This window comes from Mastigoproctus giganteus, chromosome 5, assembly GCF_048544385.1.
Source record: "Mastigoproctus giganteus isolate SK-2022 chromosome 5, ASM4854438v1, whole genome shotgun sequence".
Taxonomy (NCBI): Eukaryota; Metazoa; Arthropoda; class Arachnida; order Uropygi; family Thelyphonidae; genus Mastigoproctus; species Mastigoproctus giganteus.
In genome coordinates, this window is record NC_143579.1 from 136,740,601 (window position 1) to 136,767,103 (window position 26,503).

The following is a 26,503-nucleotide window of genomic DNA, read 5'->3' on the forward strand; positions in this document are numbered from 1 at the left end:
GTTAGCAGGATCCCCAAATCTGTGAAAAGGCTATACTGAAGATCTTTTAGGTGTATCTTGCAAGCCAAATATGCCAACAAATTCTGAAGGCTACATCGATAGAGCGGATACTTATCACCATAATCCCTATAAAAGTCTGAACTCTTCACATGGTATCATATCAGAGTGGGACCTTCTTCATGTCTCTGAAGAAGAGATCCACTCTGAATCGAAAGATCAAGGTGTGACAACTGTCAAGCAAATATTGATAAGCAAGGATGGAAATCTTGTTCCTACTCGAATCCTTACTTTAGGTATTGCACGGCATCCAAAACAGACTACTTAAACCGCCCAGTTTAAGTAGTCTGTATACATTTGTATACAGACTACTTCAGTGAATACATTTCAGATTCATTGAAGTGTTTGTCTGGCCACTCACAAACAGCCTATCATGGCAACACTGTCTGTGCTTCTGTCGGTGCCAAAGACTTCAAGAGCACAGAATGTCCAGTTTCAAAGCCATGTACAAATGTACAAATTGCCATGGAGAGCACTCTGCATACCCTTGAGTATCTAGCAGTGAAAGGAACAGAAAGGAATTCAAAAACTGAAAACCGAGTTGAACATTCATGGCCAGGAAATGCATCCAATCAGTAAATAAGGTGAAGCCCTCTTAAGTTATTGCTATTATTGTTATTGTGGTTATTATCTGAGACTCTGTTGTCAGGGAAACGGAAAATATATTGTGCAAGAAAAATAGGTAGAATAGGGCCAGGCTATGTCTTCAAAGAGCAAAAGGATGACCTACAGCTAATATCATCTTTTAGGGGCATAAATGGTGATATTGTTGTACACGTTGGCGCTAATGATTTCAGAGTAAGACTTAACAAGTAAAGTTCTACTCTGAAATCGTTAGTTTATTTACCAACATTTACCAACATTGCTCTTTTTAAGAGCAACGTTGATAAAAAGTGATGAGGATTGAATTTGAAAGTGTCTGCAATTCAGCCAAGAATGAAGTCAATCAATTCAGCCCTGGGTAATTGATGGCCTTATTCACCTCCATCAGAGATCACCTTGCAGATGGCTAGTCTCCAGACACTGCAATTTGCAGAAACTTAAGCCTTTCTTTGTAAGAGCACCCCTTTGTTCCCGTCACCAGTCTTGTTGCTATTCTCTGTAGCAACTCTTTAGGAAGATGTAGCAACTCTACATCTTCCTAAAATGAGACATATAGACCTGTACACAGTATTCCAGGCGTGGCCTAACCATTGCCTTATACAAAGCAATAATCACCTCATTTTCCCTACTAGCAAAATTCCTGTATATGATTGACAAGACCCATGACATGCTCTGGCAGCCTGTCTGCACTGCTTAGAAAACTTCATATCTGACTACACTACAATTGCCACCAGGTCTTTTTTTATTCTCTACCACTCAGGTGTAGTACCACACAATTGGTATGTTTCTCTGGGGTTACTGTTACCAATATGCAGTAATTTGTATTTGTAAATGTTAAACTTCAGGTGCCACTGCTCAGCCCATCTACCCAACTTTTCTAGATCCTGTTGCAGAAGCATACTGTCATTAAAACCCTGCCAAACTTTGTATCATCTGCACACTTCAACATTAAGCCTAATATACCTTCATCAATATCATTGATAAATATACAAAACAACAATGGGCCCAACACCAAACCCTTGGGGGGAATCCACAAATAACATTAGTTCAAGATGAGCAGTGTCCATTGATTACTACACTCTTGGCTTCTTCCACTCAACCATCCTGTTATCCATTGTAGTAACCTGACCGTAATACCACAATGCTCGAATTTTTACAGAAGTCTTCCATGTGCACCAGTATCAAAAGCTTACCTGAAATCCAAGTATCATTATCATCACCATCATCTGTCATCATTCCGCTATTCCACGGGTCGTTGTATGAAGTCTCGCCACCATGCCCTGTCTGTGTACTTCTCTCCGTCATTTATTTCATTCCAGTTTCTTCTCTCTTAATTACATCAGTCTTTACCGTGTCCTGCCATCTCATTCTTGTTCTCCCCCTTGGTCTTTTGTCCCTTAATTGTAAATCAAACATTCTTCTTGTCAATTGCCTCTCGTTTATCCTCTTGACATGTCCAAACCATTTCAAACGGGACCTTTCAATCCTAGTCTGGAGTTTTTCAACCTGAATTCTCTCCCTAATCACATCATTCCTGATTTTGTCCCATCTTGTCTTTTTGGCTGTGCTCCTCACAAATCTCATTTCTGTCCCCTGAATTCTGCTTTCATCCTTTTTCCTCATCGTCCGAGTTTCAGATGCATACATCAGAATTGGTATGTAATAGGCCTGCCATATAGCCTTCTTACACTTCAGTGGTATGTACCTGTTCCAGATCAGATCTGTCTGCCTATAGAAATTCCTGCCCGCTTATATCCTTCTACTTATTTCTTCATCTGTCCATTCTTTGTAATGGTGCTTCCTAGATACTCGAAGTTATTAACCATTTTTAGCTCTTTCCCTTCCATTCTAATGTATTTGTCAAGCTCACCACTCCTCCTTTGTGGCGCCTCCGTAGCCAGGTGGGAAGGAGCAGAAGTGCGTAGCACATGCTTCTTGATTAGACCGGGGTTCGAGCCCGTCACCACCAAATACGGAGTATGCGGAAAGGTCAAGGAATGACCACCGCATATCCCGGAGCAATATGGCCTTAGTTGCTAATGCTCCTAAAAAAAAAAAAAAAAAAACTCCTCCTTAGAACCATTACCTCACTCTTCTCCTGACTGAAAACCAGTGCAAATTCATTGGCCATACTAGCCCATATATCAACTTGCCGTTGTACTTGTTCCCTGCTCTCTCCCCATATGCAGAGGTCTTCTGCAAAGAGCATGACTTTCATCTGGTCCTGTCCAAGTTGTTCCACCACTCTACATTGCACATCATTCATAACAGCTATGAACAGTAGTGGTGAAAGGACGCCTCCTTGCCTCAAACCTGATATTATTTCGAAGCTCTCCATCAACCCCATCACTGTTCTTACTTTGCTCACTGTATTGGTGCACATATTCTCAATTCTCTGCACAAGATATTCCTCTGTCCCCAAGTTTCTCAAAACCTCTTACACTTTCTCTCTCTTTATGGCATCAAACGCTTTCTTTATATCCAAAAATTCCATCTATAATTCTTTATTGTGTTCATAACACTTTTCCATCAGTTGCCTGATTCAGAAAATTAGATCCACCGTCAATCTGCCAGACCTAAAGCTATACTGTTCCTCTTATCTTCTGCTCTAACACTCTCTCATACATCTTACTCACGTGTGATGCCTCTATAATTGGAACACTTTCCTGTTCCCCTTCTTGAAAAACGGGATGATCAAGCCTTCTTTCCAGTCCACGGGCACCTGTCTCTCATCCCAGATCTTACAGAACAGTCTGTATGTCCATGGTATCCCGCCTCGCCTTTAGCCTTTAGTATCTCTCGATTTATCTCATCCATACCATCAGACTTACCTGTCTTGATGTATTTCGATGCCTACAATACATCATTCCACGTCAAGTGTGTCTGCTCTCTCTCCGTATCTTCTCTCTCTCCATATCTTCTCTTTCATCCCTTCTTTTATTATCAACCTGCCTTTGTTCCTTTTGCTGACTGTCCTGCACATTCAACAGATTTTCAAAATACGCCCATGTTTCTCTTATCTCTTCATCCTTGGTTATTAGGTTCTCATTCTCATCCATCGAGTATTTGCTCTGTTCACCATCTCTTCTCCTATTCTTCACCATACCGTACAGCACCCTTTTATTAACATTGATATCTTGTTGTAGAGTTTCACTCCATTCTTCCAACCACAGTCTTCTCTCCTCGTTAACAGTTTCATATCTCTCTTTATTCTCATAATTTCTGTTCTGAAAGTAGGTCCTGAATGCATTATTCTTGATTTTCACAGCCTCTCTCGTCCTATCATTCCACCATGGGGTTTCTTTCTGTCTCCTTCTATTGCTTGTCCTTCCACAAACCTGCTCTCTCAGTCCTACTATACAGTCTTTGAATACTTTCCATTCTGATTCCATGCTATTCACCACTGTCTTAGGTACAACCTTCCTGAACTCTTCTCTGATTATCGCCCCTTTTTCGTCTGCTTTCAACTTCCACACCCGTAATTTTCTCTCTCGTTATTTTGATCCTCTTCAATTTAGGGAATCTTAAAACTCCAACAAATAACCTGTGATCACTACCCAAGGAGACACTAGGAATGTCCGCTAATCTTCTGTGTCGCTCTTTATCCACGAGTATAGGCAAGGAGGGATTCCTGTTGACTGTCCCAACCATATCTTGTCACTTTGTGACTTGTTCTTGAACCAGACATTTCCTATGACCAAGCTATTCCATAAACATAAATCCAACAGCCTTGTCACCATCATCATTCCTAGGTCTCCAACCATGTGGATCCATAACGTATTCTAGTCCTTGTCTATCCACTCCAACTTTTGCATTCAGGTCACCCATGATAAATATATCTCCACCTGTGATGTTCTCTTCGAGCTTGTTCTCAAAATCCAGCTTCTCCATTTATTCGCAACCAGTTCGTGGTGTGTAACATTGTACTATCTTCAATGCTTCGCTGTCATTCATTTGCAGTTTAATTGACATGAGTCTATCACTGATATTATTTACCTCCAATAGCCTTGTGATCTTGTGATCTCTAATGATAGCTACACCCTTCTTCGCTACATCACCCCCCAGACCAATATAGGTAATAGCCTCCTCGTAACTCCTCTACACCCATGTCCTTTCCATTTTGATTCACTCAATCCAAGTATGCTTATTTTTTTGTCCTTTAAGATGCCCACATACTCCTCAATTTGTCCCGACAATGTGATAATATTGAGTGTGGCTAGTTTAATATGTCATCATCAGCTGATCTTGTTGGTTGCAGATACCACCATGTCTGGGCTAATTAGTTTTGAGGCTTCTTTTTCTATCGAAGGCAATAAATTTAAGCTGGCGATCTGCCAAACCTATCACAGCCATATAGACGTTGTATCTCTTATTAAGTGATGAAGCTTCCTCATGATGTCACAGTTCTCTCTATATATATAACAAATCAACAACTTTAACTTGTATGTCTTGATGTTCCCTGTCTCCTTCTTTCCAGATTGAAATAACCCTTCAAATGATATCTATTGTAATGATGTAAATTAACAATTTTGTGCAATTTATGCCAATTTGCTAGTCACCACTGAACAAGCAGGTGGCACTGCTGTAGTTCAAACAAGTATATGATATCAAAATTTTTTTTTGTATCCAATTCCTTTGTGATCTCATCATAGTATCCGATCAAATTGGTCAAAAAGGACTTCCCCTTAACAAACCCATGCTGAGTCTGAATTATTACTGCAGTCTTATCTAGATGATCATGCAATGCTTTTTTAACTGGTGACTCCATTATTTTTCCCAGAACAGAAGTTAAACTAACAGGTTTGTAATTACTCATGTCACACTTTGATCCCCCTTTGTGAATTGAGGATACATTTTCACGTCTATTATCTGTGGGGACTTCTCCTGAGTCCATCAGTGCTCTCATAATTATGGCTAAGGGTTTGCTTATTTCCTTTGCCTCCTCCTTTAACATTACTGGATAGATCCCATCCACCTTAGGTGCCTTTCTTATGTTTAACTTCAACAATTTCTCCTTCACTTTTCTCTCAGTTATTACAAAATCATTTAGTGACCTATTAGAGTTTAATAAGCTTCTGTTCTCCACTTCTCTACAGATTCCTCATGTGTGAATGTAGATGCAATGTACTCATTCAGTTTGTCAGCTACCTGAGCAGGATTATCAACAGTTGAACCATCAATATCAAGTGGACCAATCTGGTTCTTCCCCTTCCTTAGAAGGGGAAGAACCAGATTGGTCCTTCCCCTTCTAGAGTTTATATAAGTAAAGAAGTCTTTTCTGTTTTTCTTTGCATCCTTTGCCAAAGATTTCTTATCTGCCTTCGCTTGCCTAATCTCCTTTGTGACTTGATTACAGACTAGCTTATATCTAACATTGGCTTCTTTGTCGCCTGATTTATATGCATTCCATGCATTGTTCTTCTCTACCACGTGTCTCATTAGTTCATCTGACCTCCATTTGGGCCTAAACATCGAACAGAATTTCTTAGTTGGGACAAAAAGCCAAGATTACTTCCTTGAATGCTTCCCATTTAGAATTTGCTGTTGGTAGCATCATGAGTTGGTCCCACTGTATAGACTTTAAAAACTGTCTCAAACCATCATAGTGGGAATAATCTGATAGGTTTTTACATGCAATTTCTGCAGGAAAACCATAAAACATTCACTTTGGAAATTACTGCAGTAAAATTTTTACTAAAATTATGAGGGTAAAATGAAACTCAGACCGCTAATGTGGGAACATTATTTTTGAGGGCCACCTGAATGAAGGTGACCCACCACTTAAGTGAAAGAAGGATTTGGAAAAATTATCAGAACAGATGGGCAATTGATGAGCATTTACTGAACACTCACTGATGCTCTGGTCCCACTGTGGTTCTGTCCAGCACTTAACCCGCTATCCACCATGCCTAAACAGCAGCAAATATGGATATAATCTCAAATAAGGAGGGAAGAACCTGTATGCCCTCACCCACCTTATGTACATGGATGATATCAAGCTCTATGTGGCAACCAAGAAGCAACTCCAGCAACTACTCCACACTGGGAAAGGGAAAATAAGAGTAAGTGTTGTGTTATAGGCCTAATGACTCCGATGAGTACAACAAACAATTGTGCAGAGAAAGAGAGTGGGCCAGTATTTCAGAATTTCTTGCAATTGGGGATTTTAACTTTCAAGATATCGACTGGAACTTGTGGGTTGGTTGCTTGCACGGCTAGCAAGACTTTTGTGGATTTATTGGATGATTGTTTTCTACAGCAGCATGTTTGAGAAGCAACCAGATGGAGTAATACTCTTGATCTGATTATCAGCACTGATTATTCATGCATTACGAATCTGCAGATAAAGGAACTACTATTAGTGATCACAGTGTACTGATGTGGTATTTACTTGAAGATGTAACTACTATCAGGGATAAAGGTAAGGGTTTTGCTTTTGTAAAGGCAGCTGCAGTGGTCTCCGACAGTTTTTAAATTCTATACAGTGGGACCAACAACAAATTTGAAATGGGGAACATTCAAGGAATTAATCGTGAAAGCTACTAGGCTTTTTGTACCAAGTAAGAAATACTGTTCAAGTTTTAGGCCTAAGCGGATGTCAGATGACCTACTGAGATTCGCGGCAGAGAAGAAAAGCACATGGAATGCATATAAATTATCAGGATACACAGAAGCCCATAGTTTGATATAAGCTAGTCCATAATCAAGTCACAAAGGAGCAGGGGTGCATTATCCAATAGGCAAAAAATACATCTGCCTAGGGCCCCCCGATCACAGGGGGGGTCCCAAAATCACTGGTTGAAAAACTCATTGCTGTTTTTCACTAATATTTTTAAGTGAATTTTATCGGAAAATGACTTTCTACCTGAAGGTCAATGAACTTGAAGATTAATTTAAACATTATGTTTTCTTCAAAAATGGTTTTACCAATTTTAATGAAATTTTATATTTAGTTCTTCCTTAAATAGTTGAGTTAATTGAAAAAGTAATGACTTCCTTGTATGGAACCAGTGCCCCTGACAGCCTTATGCTTAAGGGTGTTCCCACGTACAATGCAGGTGACCACTTATCTGGAACTAGCAGTGAAATGAAGCTAAAGCTTCTCACAGACTATGATAATAATTGAAAGTAGAAGAGAAAATATTTTTCGAACGAATTTGAATATCTTCCAAATAAAGATTCAAATTTACAACATGCTGTAAATCTTTTAAAATCATTGTCATTATATACAATGACGGACAAAAACACTGCATCACCTTAAAAAAAAAGTAACATTTGTAGTGAAATGTACAAGATATTTTTTGATTACAGCCATTTTGTTTGTCGCAAAGCAAAGGTATTGTGTTAGAAATACTTCTATTGCATCAGACAGTAATTGCAAGGTATTGCATCAGCAGCTTCTATAAATACGGCATTGGAAGGATATACACGCTCATTAGTATCCTGTTTTGTGGAGGTGTAAGCATGGCTCCAATAGTTCAGTTGACACTAAGAAAAAAAAAAAGTGTAGGTGTTGCTCTGTCCCAAGAATGGCTTTCTACATGTGCTATCACTGATAAAATAGGCTGCCACCAGTCAACAGTATCCCGGGTGCTGAAATTAAAGCCCGGTGATGTGAAGTGAAGACCTGGATCAGGCCGTAAGAGGGTGACTACGCCTTCCCAAGATCGATATTTGAAACTTAATAATCGCCATGCTAGTGCTCCTGATCTAAAACTGGACTTTCAGAATGTGGTCTGCATGACTATCGGCCCAAGAAGAAGCCTCTCTTGACTCAACAAATGAGGAAAAAGCAACTTGCTTGGGCTAAAATGCATCTTTCATGAGCAATGGGACACTGTCATCTTTTCTGACGAATCGAAATTCATCCTGCAAAAAAAAAACACAAATTATCATGTTAGGGTTCCCCATAAATGATTACATCTACCCATATATTTATTTTGTCTATAAATTGCATGTGTTCTCTGGTCGATTTGCCTGTTCACTGGATGAAAAAAACCCAGTTTCTGGGGGGAAAAACTTTGATATCTACGCCTGAGACAGACTAACTCAGCCACAGAGTGAAAAAAGCCCACTAAAGTTCCTTGCATCATCCACTGGATTCAAACCTGGGGGCTTGCCACCCAATGTGGGGTGGACGGTGACAATGATTACATCTACCCATATATTTATTTTGTCTATAAATTGCATGTGTTCTCTGGTCGATTTGCCTGTTCACTGGATGAAAAAAACCCAGTTTCTGGGGGAAAAAACTTTGATATCTACGCCTGAGACAGACTAACTCAGCCACAGAGTGAAAAAAGCCCACTAAAGTTCCTTGCGTCATCCACTGGATTCAAACCTGGGGGCTTGCCACCCAATGTGGGGTGGACGGTGACAATACCAATGTGCTAACCGCACAGACAAAATTCAACCTGCATGGCTCGGATGGGAAGTGATATGTGAGAAAGCAAAAATTGGAGGCATACCATCCTGACTGCATTACCCCGACTGTAAAGGTCCCCTGCCGGTCAGATGGTGTGGAGATGCATAACAAGCAGAGCAGTGGGGCAAATTAAGTTTATTAACAGAATGGTGAATGCAGAAACCTACACTGCTATCTTGGAGGAGTGCCTGAAATCCCTTATTAAGAATCACCACACAGACGTCCAAAACTGCATTTTTCAACAGGAATCAGCACTTTGCCACACAGCAAAATTGGTAAGTTTTATGCTATTTAGATTTAATAATGAGTTTTTCTTCGTCTCAAGGCTTTTTTAAATATTTACACCAATATTTTCCCTTGTTTTTCTCCCTTAAGGTGCAGTCGCACCTCAGAAATGCTGGCATTACAGTGTTGGACTGGCCCGGATTTGAACCCTATTGAAAATTGCTGGTACGTGATGTCGTCTAAAATTGCTCAGAAGAAGCCAACAAGTAAGATTCAGCTGCAGGAGAGCATTGTAAGGGTGTGGTACCATGAAATTGGGCAACCATATATGCAGAAGTTCATTAACTCTATGCCAGATTGTTGCAAGGCTGTAATTGCAGCTCGAGGAGGAACAACAAAATATTGAGAACTTATTTTGCTGATTTACAGTACATAATACTATTACGTTAACTTGTCATTTCAGTTTGTACACGTAAATGCAATAAAATGTATGTTTGATTGTCATGATTGCCATTTGCATGATTTCTCATACTTTCATTAAATATGCATTTTACCCTTTGGTAAGATATTTATGGCAATGAGTTATATCAGGTGGAGTTTTTTTTATTCGATTTCATTCACAGAGATATATGTCCCATATAACAAATGCATTTCGAACATTTCTGCAGCGCAAAACACGTTATTTGCAAATTTCACAAGTGATGCAGTTTTTTTGTCCGCCACTGTAATTTAATAAATCCTTATTCAGATGACATTGACACTAATGTTTTTGAAGAATTAACGCATTTTATACATTTTGCAAAAAATGAAAATTTATATTCACCTTCTTTAATGTACAAAGCAATTCAAGGAGAACTAATATCAACTTTTCCTAATGTGAACATAATTTTAAAAATATTTTTGTAAATTCCTGTTTCGAATGCATCAGCAGAACGATCATTCTCTATGCTTAAAAGAGTTAAGAAGTATATTAGAAATTCACTTGGACAAGAAAAATTAAGTAATTTGGCAATAATTTGTATTGAGAATGATATCACAAACATATCATTCTCAATACAAATTATCATAATGAACTGATATACAATTTCTCAGCACGAAAAGTCCATACAAAATACTATAAAGATACTTATTAGTTTAAGTGTATATATTATTTCTGAATTATTCTTCTGGATTAGATATTTTCTTGTCATATTTTTTTTTTTTTTTTTTTTTGTGGTCACAATAAAATGTAATTGAAAATGTTCTTTATTAGTTTTTTTCTTTATATGGGGCCCCCAAATTCCATTTTGCCTTGGGCCCCATGAAGGTATAACGTGCCCCTGCAAAGGAGGTTAGTCAAGCGAGGGCAGATTACGAGAAATCTTGCAAAGAATGCAAACAAGAACAGCAAAGACTTCTTTACTTATGTAAACCCTAGAAGGAAGAGGATTAATCAGATTAGTCCACTTGACATTGACGGTTCAGTTGTTGATAAACCTGCTGAGGAAGCTGACAAACTGAATGAGTATTTTGCATCTATATCCTTATCAGGCATACATTATATATGCCTGATTAGTTTAGAAATGGAGGAATTACCTCTATGATGTCTTGGAGAACACTTCAGGGCTAATACGCTCCATTGTTGGATAACTATGCAAATAGATTACATGTATTCCACACCCTCGTCAAAATTAATGATCCAATGCACCACGGAATTGTAGGCCCGCAGACCCCAAGCCTGACCCCAAAATACATAGAATCACCCATCCTAATCTTTGAGCAAGAGAACACAATACGTCCATATTTTAAAAACAATTTAAATGCTTTGAAACCAAATAAATAATGAATCCATACATTTAATACTTTAAGAACTAATACTAAAATGTAAAAAACATTAAGACTCCTCTGAAACATTAAGAAACTAAAGAATTTTGTTACTTCCCTGAAGCAGACGGTGCTTTTCGACCAGGGTCATGATCACAGGAAAGTGAAACTGCGGGTATCGCAGCAGAATTTTATAGCATGGAGATTAGTTGCAATCCTGGCACATGCCTGTGAAGGACCATGAATTTAAGATGGGGTAGGGGCAACGTATATTGACTGAATTTTGATGTAATTTAATTTCAAGCATCTCCGAAATTAATGGTTTGGTGTAATCACGTTGGATGCTGAGAATTTTTGCTTCATTGAATAGAAAGGTGTGGCTCTCACTGATCGCATGGAATGTGAGTTCCGAAACCGAGGAGCGGGATAAAAGGACATATGTTGAATGTTGTCTCTTTCTTGTATTGAGCATGTGGATCCCTGACATGAGAAGTTGAAATCCTTGCAAGATATGTTTTAGACTAAATCATTTAATTGGAACATGGAAGAGGATTGGATTGGACTTCATGGTTTTTAAAGGCAGCATGTAGTTTTGTTATGAGGTTGGCTATGATTTTGAATTGTGTGTCTTTGAAAATGCTATTTAGTTGTTTGAACCATTATTCAATATACAGTAAAGCACTAAAAAAATTTTTATGTTAGTATTGTTGATAACTGGAGAGGTATTATGTAATCTGCTTTTTGCTTGTAACCTTATTTCGTTTCTTATTGATCTAAGAAACAGATTTCTTATATGAAATCTGTTTCTTAGTGTTTGTATTTCTGTGTTTAGGGCTGATTCAGATGTTGAGTATTTGTAGGCATTGAGAAATTGATTTAGGATAAGGGATCTTTTATAGGTGAAGGGGTGGTAGCTATTGTAATGAAGAAGCATTCCAGTGTTGGTGGCCTTTCTGTATATGCTGAATTGAATTTTGTTCATAACACATGTGAGGGTCAAATTTAAAAAATATAATGATTTTGTTTCAGTATTTTCGGACTCTAGTGTGAAATATTTTGAAATTTACATTATATTTTGTAAATTTCACTCTCAAACGGATTATGAACAAAATTCAATTCAGCGTATATGCACGGTTGGCATTATATATATGCATGGTTGGCATTGCCAACATATATGCATGTTGGCAAACATGGTTGGCATTCGAGGTGAGCGGACACGCTTCGTCAGGACTCCTCAGTTAAGTGTATTGTTGATTAGTGCTTTTAAATATTTGATTTATTTAGATATTGTTGGATTATTTTGTTATAGGTTTTCCTGTAACAGTTTGATTTTAATAATATTATACATATAATTTTTGAAAGTTAATTTTCATTGATATTTAGCTAATTTTTTAATGGTAGTTACAAGATCTGCCTTAAACACGTCACAGGGTATCGTGACTCACACGGAAATAGCCGATGGCGATTTATGGGTGAGTCATGATTTAATCCGTTGCGGAACTTGTGGAATGTTTTCCAAGGTCGACCTGGTGACTAATCATAGCTCACCTGGGAATTCTTTTCTTTGTGTTTGATGTAAGGAGTGCACCGATCATAAATTACAATTTAGTGCACTGATGGAACAATTTGAGTCCCTGAAAAAACGGGTGCTTGCTCTCGAGAATAATGCATCTCGGAGCTTATCAGGGACTCAAGACTCCAGCAATCTACCAAGTGATGCACACCCTCAAAACAGAAAAACCAAGTACAAACTACTCTGGTTAAAAAGGACATTGTTTTATTAGGAGACTCCATTGTCAGGGAAATGGGAAATATTTTTTGTAATAAGGATAGGTGTAGTAGAACCAGGGTATGTCTGCCAGGAGTAACTATTAATGATGTCACCAACAGATTGTCAGATTTTAAGGGGGGTAAAGAGAATATTATTATTCATGTGGGGACTAAATGTACACAATAAGTATGACATTAAATGTACACAATCTGATGATTTGTTGGAAAAATACAGGACCATGCTGAGGAAATGCTGTGAGCTAGGCCACAATGTCTATGTGTCTGCAATTCTGTCCAGACATGATAGGAGGGATTATATGTTAAAAGCCGTGTGGATTAACTCAAGACTTGAAGGACTCTGCAAGGCTTTAGGGGGGAAATTTCTGTCAGCTTGGCCCACACTTGTAGGTAGAAGGAATTTGTTTTGTAGAGATGGGATTAAACAAAGGTGGTGCAAAAGTTTTTGCCAGTATTATTGAGGATACCTTAAAGGTTCAGGGAAACTGCTTGTTAGGGGGGGATGTGGGTAATACTGACATGTGTTTATCTGATAATATTGGTCAAAGTAACTCTTGCACATACCTCAAGAGTTCTTATCTGTTACCCCAACTGGACATATTATCTAGATGTTCTGGGGACAGAAACGTTTCAAGTGAGCGGGTAGCTAATGCCAGGGAAGAGAGCCAAAAAAACTTCAAGGGTTGTGTTAGGATTGTTAAATATACTAGAACAGTAAGTCTTAATTGTTTATACTGAATTCTAATGTTAGAAGTGTCGTAAATAAAATGAGCGAATTCGAACTGCTGGTTAAAACAAGCAACGCAGACATAATAGGGCTTACGGAGACGTGGTGCCACCCGGAAATTGGGGATGGTGAGTTTCAGTATGGCTTGTATAATGTATTTAGGAAGGATAGAAGGGGGTGGTGGGGTAATGCTTCTTATCAGAAGCAGCCTGACTGCGACGATAGCTTTCCTGGATTCAGACTTTCACATGCTAGTATTGCCAACCGGGCTAGCCTGGTGGGTAAAGGGCCTGCCTGGCAACCCAAAGGTCGCGGGTTCGAATCCCGCCTCGGGCTTGGATCAAAGTGCTGAAGAAACCCTGGGAGGTGCATTATGGCCACAGAAGCCGATGCGCCAAAAACTACCAAAAAAAAAAAAAAAAAAAACATGCTAGTATAAAATCTGTATGGTGTGAGATAGTTGTAAACAAAGGTATAATGCTAGTAGGAGTAATCTACAGACCAGGTGATTGTGAAGATTATGACGAAAGCCTCTACATGCAAATGGAATGGGCAAGTAAGCGTCAATGTCTTATTTTGAGTGATTTCAATTTGCCTCTAATTGATTGGAGTAAATGGGAAGGAAACTCGACATGGGAAACAAAATTTTTAAATCAAGTAGACGACTGTTATTTGTATCAACATGTCAGGGAAAGTACTAGAGAAAAGAATATCCTAGACCTCATCATCACCCATGATCACCCATGTCAGGGAAACGGGGAACATGCTTTGTAAAAAGGATAGGTGGAATAGGACCAGGGTATGTCTGCCAGGGGCAAAGGTTGATGACGTTGTAGAGCGGATATCATCTTTTAAGGGCACAAAGGGTGATATAGTTGTACACGTTGGCACTAATGATATTAAGAGTAGGAGACCGGCGGAATTACTTAGCAAGTACAGGTCACTGTTGAAAAAAAGCCGTGAATTAGGGTTGAATTTGAAAGTGTCTGCAATTCTGCCCAGACACGATAGGAGGGAGTATATGATGAGAGCCTTGTCGATCAATTCGGCCCTGGAGGGATTGTGCAAGGCTCAAGGGGTAGAATTTTTTTCAGCCTGGACTGTACTTGTTAACAGGAGAGATTGCTTTTACAGGGATGGGATACACTTAAATAGAAAGGGTGCAAGAATTTTTGCTGATGCTGTCGAGGCAGTGTTAGGTGGGTCGGAAAACTGCTAGTTGGGGGGGATACAAGGACTAATAGATTAACAGTAGCCACTGGCAGAGGTGGAAGTGATTCTTGCACTGCTTCTATTGAAATGAGCAGAAGCCTGAAAAACAAGATTCAGGATATTTCAGAGACTGCTGGGAGTCATTGCGGTACAAGTAAACACATGGGTTGTGTTAGGGTAGCTAAGAATAGAAACAAGTGCATGTATACCTGCGTGTACACCAATGCTAGGAGTTTGGTAAATAACTTTGATGAATTTGAGGTATTGCTGAAAACATCAAAGGCAGATATTGTTGGGATATCAGAGACGTGGTGTCACACAGATATAAGTAATGCGGAACTGGAATTTGGGGAATACAATGTGTATATAAAGGATAGACAGGACAGGAGGGGAGGAGGGGTTATGCTATTAGTTAAGAAACACATAAAGTCCAAGGAAGTGAAGCCAGTCGACATCGATGGACAGGGCAGTGTCGAGTCAGTTTGGTGTGACATAAGCATAGGGAAATCAAAATTGAGAGTAGGAGTGTGCTATAGGCCTAATGACTCTGATGAGTATAATAAGATATTGTACAGGGAAATAGAGTGGGCCAGCATAGCGTCAGTATTGGCCTTAACGACCCTGCCAACCTTTGTATCATCTGCAAACTTGGACATTAAACTTGATATCCCATCATCAATATCATTCATAAACACCGAAAACAACAACGGACCCAACACTGAACCTTGAGGAACTCCACTAATAACATTAGTCCACGTTGAGCAGTGTCCATTGATTACCACTCTCTGTCTTCTGCCACTCAACCATCCCCTTATCCATAGCAGCAATTTGCCTCCAATGCCACACTGTTCCAATTTGTGCAGCAGTCTTCCATGTGCAACAGTATCAAAAGCCTTTCTAAGATCCAAATATATAATATCAAAGTTATTCCCTGCATCCAGTTCTTTTGTGACTACATCATAGTATCCAATCGAATTGGTCAGGCAAGACCTGCCCTTAACAAAACCATGCTGCGTCTGAGCTATAACTGAATTCTTGTCTAGATGATCCTGCAGTGCTTCTTTAACCAGTGCCTCCATTAATTTACCTGGAATAGAAGTTAAACTAACAGGTCTATAATTACTTGTGTCAGCCTTTGATCCTCCTTTGTGAATTGGGGTTACATTTGCACATCTCCAGTCTATGGGTACCTCCCCTGAGTCCAAAGAAGCTCTCATAATTATGGCTAGGGGTTTGCATACTTCCTTTGCTGCCTCCTTTAATATAACTGGATAGATCCCATCCACCCCAGGTGCCTTTTTTATGTTTATCCTCAACAATCTCTCCTCCACTTTCCTCTCAGTTATTACAAAATCATCCAGCTCACTGCCAATGTTTACTTTACCTGCATCATTCTCCTTCCTGAATAACTCCTCATGCGTGAATGTAGATGCAAAATACTCGTTTAGATTGTTAGCCACCTGAGCAGGATCCTCAACTGTTGAACCATCAATATCCAGTGGACCAATCTGATTCATCCCTTTCCTTTTCGAGTTCAAGTATGTAAAGAACTCTTTTCTGTTTTTCTTTGCATCCTTTGCCAAGGATTTTTCATAGTCTGCCTTTGCCTGCCTAATCTCCTTTGTGACTTGGTTACAGACCAACTTATATCTATCATAGGCTTCCATGTCACCCATTAATTTGTATGTATCCCATGCATTTTTCTTCTCTGCCACATGTCTCATTAGTTCATCTGACAACCATTTAGGCCTAAACCTTGAACAATATTTCTTAGTTGGTATGTAAAGCCTGGTAGCCTCCAAGATTAGTTCCTTGAATGCTTCCCATTTTGAGTTTGCTGTTGGTAACATCATCAGTTGGTCCCACTGTATAGAATTTAAATACTGTCTCAGACCATCATAGTCGCCTTTACGAAAACAAAAACCCTTCCCTTTACCTCTGATGGTAGTTACCTCCTAGAGTAAATCCCACTTCAACACACTGTGATCACTGCCACCTAGTGGTTCATTTATCTGCAGGTTCTTAATGCATGAAGAATCACTACTGATAATCAGATCAAGAGTATTGCTCCCTCTTGTTGCCTCACGAACATGCTGATGTAGAAAACAATCATCCAATAAATCCACAAAAGCCTTGCTAGTGTGCGAGTGACCAACCCACAAATTCCAGTCAATATCTGGGAAATTAAAGTCCCCCATTATAATCTCTCTGATTATAATCTCTCAAAAGACTCTCTGATTTACTGGCCCACTCTATTTCCCTGTACAATATCTTATTATACTCATCAGAGTCATTAGGCCTATAGCACACTCCTACTCTCAATTTTGATTTCCCTATGCTTATGTCACACCAAACTGACTCGACACTGCCCTGTCCATCGATGTCGACTGGCTTCACTTCCTTGGACTTTATGTGTTTCTTAATTAATAGCATAACCCCTCCTCCCCTCCTGTCCTGTCTATCCTTTCTATACACATTGTATTCCCCAAATTCCAGTTCCGCATTACTTATATCTGTGTGACACCACGTCTCTGATATCCCAACAATATCTGCCTTTGATGTTTTGAGCAATACCTCAAATTCATCAAATTTATTTACCAAACTCCTAGCATTGGTGTACACGCAGGTATACATGCACCTGTTTCTATTCTTAGCTACCCTAACACAACTCATGTGTTTACTTGTACAGCAATGACTACCAGCAGTCTCTGAAATATCCCGCATCTTCTTTTTCAGACTTCTGCTCATTTCAATAGAAGCAGTGCAAGAATCACTTCCACCTCTGCCACTGGCTACTGTTAATCTATTAGTCCTTGTATCCCCCCCAACAGCATCAGCAAAAATTCTTGCACCCTTTCTATTTAAGTGTAATTAAGTGTAAAGATGGGCTGAGAGGTGGCAAATGAAGTTTAACATTGACAAATGTAAAGTACTACATATGGGAAACAGTAACCCCAGAGCAACGTATCGACTCTGCGGTACTACACTGACAGTGGTGGAGAATGAAAAGGACCTGGGGGTAATTGTGCAGGCAGATATGAAGTTCTCTGAGCAGTGCAGACGAGCTGCAAGAGTAGCTCATGGTGTCTTGTCAATGATATACAGGAATTTTTCTAGCAGGGATAAAGAGGTGCTTATTCCCTTGTATAAGGCAATGGTTAGGCCACATCTTGAGTACTGATAAGACGAGTCGCAATCACCGCAAGAAATGTTGTATACTAGATCATTGATTTGTGTTGCGAACGCGGAAAGAACCGAGCGATTGTTCAGTATAGTGTGTAACTTCCGTATAGGCCTAGCTATAATTTTAAATTCGGTATCTTTAAAGAATCTGTTAAGCTGTTTGTGCCACTGTTCAACATATGGGACAGAAATAAAGTATTTTTTTATATTACTATTGTTGATTGGTGCAGTATTTTGTATCCTATCCTTAGCTTGTACCCTAATTCGATTTATTGTGTTAATGGGATAACCCCTGTTTAAGAATCTGCTAGTTAATATTTGTATTTCTGAGTCCAAAGAAGAATCCATCATTGAATATTTATAGGCATTTAGAAATTGATTAAAGATAATCGATCTTTTGTAGATGAACGGGTGGTAGCTATTATAATGTAGAAGCATACCGGTGTTTGTGGGTTTTCGATAGATGCTAAATTGTATTTTGTTCGAGTCTCGGGTAAGCGTGAAATTTAGAATGTTTAATGATTTAGTATCTGTATCTTCCCTTTCCAATGTAAATTTGAGTCTAGAATGAATATTATTAAACGAATGTAAAATGTCTTGGATAGTACTACTATCGGTAATAACTAGAACATCGTCTAAATACCTCCCATAGTATGTGATACGGGGACGAAAAGATGTCAAATGTATCTGCTCAATCGTTGAGAGATAGATCTCTGACATTAAGCCACTCAGGCTCAAACCCATTGGTAATCCAAAAATTTGTTTGTACACCTTGTCTCGAAAGGTGACATAGTTAGCATCAACTAATAGTTTAATTAAGTGAAAAATTTCCTTAATAGGCAGCTTCGTATAATTAATCGGTGTCGAGTTTTTATTTAACATATCCCAAATAATATCTAATGTGTATTCAACGTTTACATTCGTATATAATGAGGTAACATCTAATCAGAATAAATTGTCATTGTCGCCCAGTCTACAGTCTTTAAGATTATTAAATAATGTATCGTAATTCTTAATCCCAAATTGTATAACCTGTCTAAAAGGTTTTATAATGTTATATACATGTGTGGCTAAGGCTGAAAATGCCGAGGTCCTGTAGGAAACAATAGGTCGAATCGGAAATCCAGGCTTGTGTAATTTTACCTGACCAAAAAGTGCAGGAATATTGTATGTTCTGGACTTCAATTCCTTCAACTGAATCATAGTAATGTAGTCGTTTTTACGATATGTGGTTAACGTTTTATTGTATTGATTTACCAAATTGGTAAACAGTGTCGGGTCCACTTCACGATAAGTGGAGGTAACAGACACAACTGAATCTAACTTATTAATATAATCATGTTTATCTAGTATTACCACTGTATCTCCTTTATCTGCCCTCTGTATAATAATGTCCTTATTTTCTCGAAGTTCTCATAAAGCTGAACTGTCATGTGTATTCAATTTAGGAAGTCGCGTTTCTTTTATGTTATTCACTACTTTGTTAACTTGTTGAATAAATACATCTTTTTGTGGAACACTACGAAGTCCAAATTCAATATCAATTGCGCATTGTTTTTTTGGCAGCTTTCGAGGTGGTAAATTATAATTTAATCCTTTGGATAAAAGTGAAATCTGGTCCTGCGATAGTGTACACGAGGAAAGATTTGTAACCTGTTGATATGTCGGTTCGTTGGATACTGGGTGAGGGGGTGTTCGTGAAAGGAAGGAAAATCGTTTTGAATATTTTCGTTAGATTCTTTTAATTACGTTAATTTGAATTTTAATTGTTTTGAATTGATTTTGAATTGTGTTAAATTGATTTTTTAATTATTTATATTTTACTTTAATTATTTATATTTTACTTTAATGTACCGGTAAGTTGTCAATTTTTTCGTTTTTTCCGTTTTAATTTCTGGAGGGTATCATACGGAAGTGTTCCGCGTACTATATTGAGGTAAACTCCTCTCATTAATTTACTAAAGGACAAATTCAATGAAAAAGTTCGACGAAACACATGCAGTTGCTCTTGACATCTCAAAGGCTTTCGATCGTGTTTGGCATAAAGGTCTTCTAAACAAGCTTCCATCTTATGATTTGCCAACTGTTTTTTGTCATTGGTTATCCAGTTTTCTCTCTTATCGCTCACTCAGGGTGATGGTAGATGGCTCTGTCTTCTAACTTCTCCACTAATGCTGGTATACCCCAAGGTTCAGTTCTTTTCCCCACTCTTTTCCTCTTGTATATTGGAAATCCTATTGACTGGAAATCCTATCCATAGTTTTGCCAATGATAGCACATTGCATTCCACTTTCCATTTTGAGAAACGTTGCCCTGCTCAATCAGCTTCAACATCTCGAATATCCTCTACCCGTTCCTTAAATGCTGATCTCCAGGTAGTTCTCCAGTGGGGCAAAGACTACTTAGTTGATTTCAAACCTTCTAAAACTCAGTCTTGTCTTAAATCTCACATAAAGGATTCTTCTGCTTCTGTGTTTATCTTTGGTGACATTCCAATTTCTAGGCAAGATGATATATCTCTTTTGGGGATTACCCTGACTTCTAATCCCTCTTGGCACAAGCACATTACAAATATTGCTTCCTCTGCATCTAAGAAACTTGGTTTTCTATTTTGCTCTCGGCATTACTTTTCTTCCAAACAGTTGATCACTCTGTACAAATCGCAAATCTGCCCTACCATGGAATATTGTTCCCACATCTGGGGCGGTGCCCCCAAAACCTCTCTTAGGCTTCTAGATTCCATTCAGGAGAGGGCAGTTAGCTTAATTAATGACTCCTCTCTAACAGAGTCTCTCCACTCGCTGTCTCATAGATGTACTGTTTCTGCTGCATGCCTTTTCTATAGATACTTCCATGGGCACTGTTCTTCTGAATTGGCTTCTATAATTCCTGCTCTCTCTTTCAAAACAGTCCGAACACATGCCACCACCAGCCAACATCCATTTACTGTCCAACTTCAAACTCACAGGCACAACTTTTCGTCTTCCTTGTTTATTCATTCAACTGCCGCTTTCTGGAACAACCTTCTTTCATACATATTTCCTGAAGATTACGGTCTACAGAAGTTCAAGTCTAATATCAACAGATATCTTCTTTTGTCTTCTCAACCTCCAACCCAAGCATAGTACTAAGTACTATAGGTTCTAATTCCTCTTGTGCTTGGGGTTTACATAAAAAAAACTTGGTGTTTTTTCCTTTCTGTTTTTTTGCCAATGCAGCAAAAGCTCGTGGCTTCCCTGCACTATATGGTGAATACTATATCAATTTTTATCCTTCCCAACCTCCTTAGCCCCCCTTCCATCTTGTTTTTTGCACACAAATAATACATATCCTCTGAATCTTCTTTTGAAGAGTCAGAGGATACCGGTTCTCCCTGTCTGCCTTTTAATATTGAATATTTTAATGTTAATATGTAACATTGAAGGTCACATCTTTGATTCTCCTTTTATGTATTACCCTCTTTACTCATATTAAGCCATACTTTTAGGTGAAGCCTTTCCACTTTTTGTGCCAATCAGATGGTGTTGTTTCGCATGATTTTGTAGGATATTCTGCCATTGGGATTGAAGGCAAAAAGTTTTGCAGCCAGTTTTTTTCCAATATAGATTATCCTTTTTTTATCCAGGCTTCGGACTGATATCGGTAGAGTTGTTGATTTGAATTATATTTCTCCTTGGTAAATTAACCAAAAACTTACAAATTTCTAAAATTATTTACTGTTGTTTGATTCAAAGTTGTTAAATAATCTGTTGTGTTTTCGAAGTACTTTTCTATGTATATAACAAAATTGACTTTTACTTTTTATAGACCTCGTTAATGGTTATTAGCAGAACAGCAGTGTATGTAGAGACTTAACCCTTCCAGCACTACAGGGACATTCATCAGTCAGAAGAGCCTCCAGAAAAGTGGTGTACCTTGTATGAATCCTGTGTAACATAGCTATTTGTAGCATGTGCAGTGTATTTGTCTGACGATCATCAGTTTCAGAGGACCAGATACCTGACTGACCCGTGTTGCCAGTGAATGCAAAGTTAAAAATAAGAAAAATAGCAAAAAATGAAGAACCTTGTAAAGACACTATAGATCTCAATGAAGTGTGTTTTTCACCGCCCATTGCTTCGCAAGTAACCTGATCCAGGTAAAGGTTGGAGTTTGAAATTTTGTCTCTTTTCGTGCCAAAAGAAGCCAAAAATTGCAATAATGACTGCAGCTACGGCTGACCTTCCTGCCTCATGTTGTGCTGAACAACATCCTTTTATTTCCATAGGTGATTTTTACCTAGACTGATACAGAATTTTGTTGTTATTCAGCACAGCGTTTCTTGCATATCAGGAAATCGAGTGGCCATCTTAATGGCCAAAGTGAGACCACAAGAAATGATAATTGGCCAAGAAAGCCAGTATCTTTGTGTTATAAGTTAAGGCTTTGCTGCAAAAGAACTAGGACAGGAACATTAAGCATAGTTTTTTAAATGTACAGTACCACATTGTTGGTGAGTGTTATCTTTGTTTTTAATTGTACCCAAACAGGTGTAACATAATTTTTTTTTTAAAATGTTATTTGAAAATCAGTTTTTGCCTTATGATATTGCATAATAGGTCTTGAGACTAAAATTATCCTACCAAAATTTATTACAGTCATAAAAACAAATCATTCATCAAACTGGTTTTTATTTTTTTATATTTTGATTTATTTAATAATGGTCAATAAAATAAATGTTAGAAGATGTGGTTGAAAGTCTTTACAAGACATTGGAAACAACAAGACATTTACAAGACATTGGAAACAACAACAAAGCAAAAGTTAAAGGGATGTCCTATTTTTTTAATTTAGTGTTTAGATTTATAATATAATAATATATCATAAGTCATGATATTAATCTGTTGAAAGTTAGAAACAATGTTAGAATAAAAATCTTGACACTTTTTATATTTAAGACATAACAGTTGTTAAACTGTTATGTCTGAAATATAACCAGGAAAAATACAGTCCCACCTCTTTCTGATTAATTTTTTTAGACTTTTGTTTCAGTTACTTTGAAAATATCAGAAATACCATGTTTCATTGTTCCAATGCCTGATATCATTTTGGCAACTTGCATTGTAATGCCCATGTTGGAAAAAGTTGTTTATTTTCAAGATCATGAACATATCTGACGTAGCCCAGTGGTCAGGAGCAGGAGTGCATAGCACGCATTATTTGAGTGGACCGGGGTTCAAGCCTGTTACTACTAAATACGATAAATATTTGTTGTTGTTGTTATTTGGTTTTTAGGAGCATTAGCAACTAAGGCCATATTGCTCCGGGGATATGCGGTGGTCATTGCATTACCGTTCCTCATCCTCCATATTTGGTGGCTCATGGGCTCAAACCCAGGTCTAATCAAGAAGCGTGTGCTACGCACTGCTGCTCCTGCCCACCTGGCTACGGAGACGCCTATAAATATTTGTCTTGGCAATTTATTGTAAACTCTACTGACTTGGTTGCCGATGTATAAACAGAAAAATAAATTTTTCTGTTTATTCTGGCGATTTATTGTAAACTCTACTGACTTGGTTGCCGATGTATAAACAGAAAATTTATTTTTATATAAATAATATATAACCATAAAGTGTAATATTATGGATTTAACAAAATGGTTGAATTCAGCAAGTAGTACCAAAAGGTTAAATAGTTCTCAACATTTTGTCAGCAGGCCTAATCAAGCCTTCCAAAGTTTTGATCTCTTAATTGTTTCATCACATTTTCTCTTTACCTTGAAAAAAATTTTATCAGTCACTAGCTAATAAATTTCTATTAACAAGCATGTACAGTTTGGTTTGGTTTTGGTTTTTTTTTTTTTTTAGGAGCATTAGCAACTAAGGCCATATTGCTCCGGGAATATGCTGTGGTCATTCCCTGACCTTTCTGCATCCTCCGTATTTGGTGGTGACGGGCTTGAACCCCGGTCTAATCAAGAAGCATGTGCTACGCACTGCTGCCCCTTCCAACCTGGCTACGGAGGCACCGCATGTACAGTGAAACCTTGTTAATACATTTTATATGAGAAAATGTTTTTCAAGAGATGACCCAGTGCAAAGAGCTATTTCAAGATATGTTTTTTGTGCTAAATATATTTTGTATGAAAAAAGATTTTTTTCCCTCTTCTACTTTTGTAATATAAAGGTGCTCTTTGCAACCATCAGTAACAATAATACCAGCTGTATTCTAAAACAATCCTTGACAAAATAGTTTTTGACACAATTTCTCAATTAAAAAATTCAAAAAAAAAATATATCCTTTCAGAAAGAATGGTAATACAAATTTATCAGAAACAAATGGTTAGTATTTAATGGCAGTATGTATCGAACACTTAAACAAAAAATGTTCTTTACATCAGTATTATATTCAATTTGATTGGATACTATGATGTGGTCACAAAGGAACTAGATGCAAAGAATAATTTTGATATCATATATTTGGATTTTAGAAAGGCTTTTGATACTGTTGCACATGGAAGACTGCTGCAAAAATTGGAGCAGTGTGGCACTGAACGCAAATTGCTGCTATGGATAAAGGGATGGTTGAGTGGGAGAAGACAGAGAATGGTAATCAATGACACTGCTCTCCGTGGACTAAAGTTATTAGTGGAGTCCCCCATGGTTCAGTATTGGGTCCATTGTTGTTTTCAGTATTTATTAATCATATTGATGATATGATTAATAAATACGAAGTTGGCAGGATTGTTCATGACAGTATACTGCTGCAACAGGATCTAGAAAAGTTGAGCAGATGTGCTGAGGTGGCAACTGAAGTTTAACATTGGCAAATGTAAAGTACTGCATTTGGGAAGCAGTAACCCCAGAGTAACATATCAACTGTGTGGAACTATATTGACAGTGGTAGATAATGAAAAGGACCTGGGGGTATTTGTGAAGTCAGATGTGAAGTTTTCTCAGCAGTGAAAATGGTCAGCAAGAGTACCTCGTGGTGTCTTGTCAGAGATATACAGGAATTTTTCTAGCAGGAATGAGGAGGTGATTATCCCCTTGTATAAGGCAATGGTCAGGTCACACCTTGAGTACTGTATACAGGTCTGAAGGCCTCATTCTAAGAAGGATGTAGAGCTGCTGGAATGAGTACAGAGAAGGGCAACAAGATTGCTAGGGGATACTGTGACACTATTAGTTATTATTATTTTTATTATTATTATCATTAGCCATATGGTGCAAGAAAGCCTGAGGCTTATGCTGCACCAAAAAAAAAAAAAAAAAAAAAAAAAATTTAGAATTACCCAGAGAGAGAGAGAAAGAGAAAGAGAGAAAAGGGAATCACTAATAAAACGAAGAATGATGATATCCAGCTCAGGATCCTGGATGTGCCAAGCCCATACTCACAAGATGTGAGCCCCTGGGGTGAGTTTCAAGGTTTTCGATAAAAACTAAGAATTATCCACTAAAATAGCGGGACTTCCTGTAATATACACTGGTTTTTAATAGAAATAACCAAAATTAACGTATGTGTTTTAAGAAACGATTTTTCCCTATGGAGACTGACACACAATGCCAAATCTTTATTAGATTTAAGGATTTCGATAAAAATCGAAGTGTTTCCTAGTAAATGCTGGTTAGTTAAGTCAACTTGCCAGATTTTGTAAAAAAATAACTAAAATTAAGTGAGTTATTTCAAGCAAAAAATTTCTCCTATGTTTTACTATGGGAGAACCACCCACTATGCAACATCTTTACTAGTTTTAAGGATTTCGATAAAATCGAAGTGTTTCCTTCTAAACCAGCTTTAATTAAGTAAACTGGGAGATTTTGTAAAGAAATAACTGAAATTTAGAGAGTTATTTCAAGAAACATTTTCTGTATGCTTTGCTATGGGTGGATGACACCCTAGGCTTATTTATTTATTTATTCCATATATTTATATATCGAAAATTTATTAATATTTATAAATAAACATATTTATTCCTTTTGAAGATTTCGATAAAAACAAAGAGTTTCCTAGTAAAACAGCATTGGATAAGTGAGCTGGCCTGTTTTTGCAAAAAAAAAAAATAACTGAAATTAAGCGAGTTTTTTCAAGAAATATTTTCCCTATGCTTTACTGTGGAATGCTGATAGACTATGCAACATCTTTATTAATTTTAAGGATTTCGATAAAGGTGAATAGTTCCCTAGTAAAATGCAGTTAGCTACATAAACTGCCCAATTTTTGTACAGAAATAATGGAAATTAAGTGAGTTGTTGACGAAACCATTTTCGTCAATGCTTCTTTATGGGACACTACACAGCCGAGAAAAAGGTGCAGAATTTTCTCCTTTTCAGAATGAAATTCTTTGATTTTTGCCAGTTTTAACACTTATCGCGTCTTAAATACAATTTAACCAGTTTGATTAAAAAAGTGATTTAGTATTTAAAATAGCTGAGTTACATGTAAATTAACACTTTATCGTCAAGTTTTCCAGAAAAAAAGTTACAATATTGCAACAGATT

The 26,503-nt window shown here is 37.8% G+C and overlaps 1 protein-coding gene across 3 annotated transcripts in view; it reads left to right on the top strand.

Annotated features, from left to right (window-relative positions):
- Nucleotides 1-22,538, top strand: part of LOC150085722 (roundabout homolog 1-like) — a 1,418,757-nt gene extending 1,396,219 nt beyond the window's left edge. For all 3 annotated transcript variants that reach the window (XM_090374199.1, XM_090374201.1, XM_090374202.1), the window contains exon 28: nt 21,831-22,538. In XM_090374199.1, the coding sequence (XP_090230325.1) occupies nt 21,831-21,840 (10 nt within the window). In that variant the 3' untranslated portion in view covers nt 21,841-22,538. The remainder of the gene's footprint in view (nt 1-21,830) is intronic.
- The last annotated feature ends 3,965 nt before the right edge of the window (nt 22,539-26,503 follow it).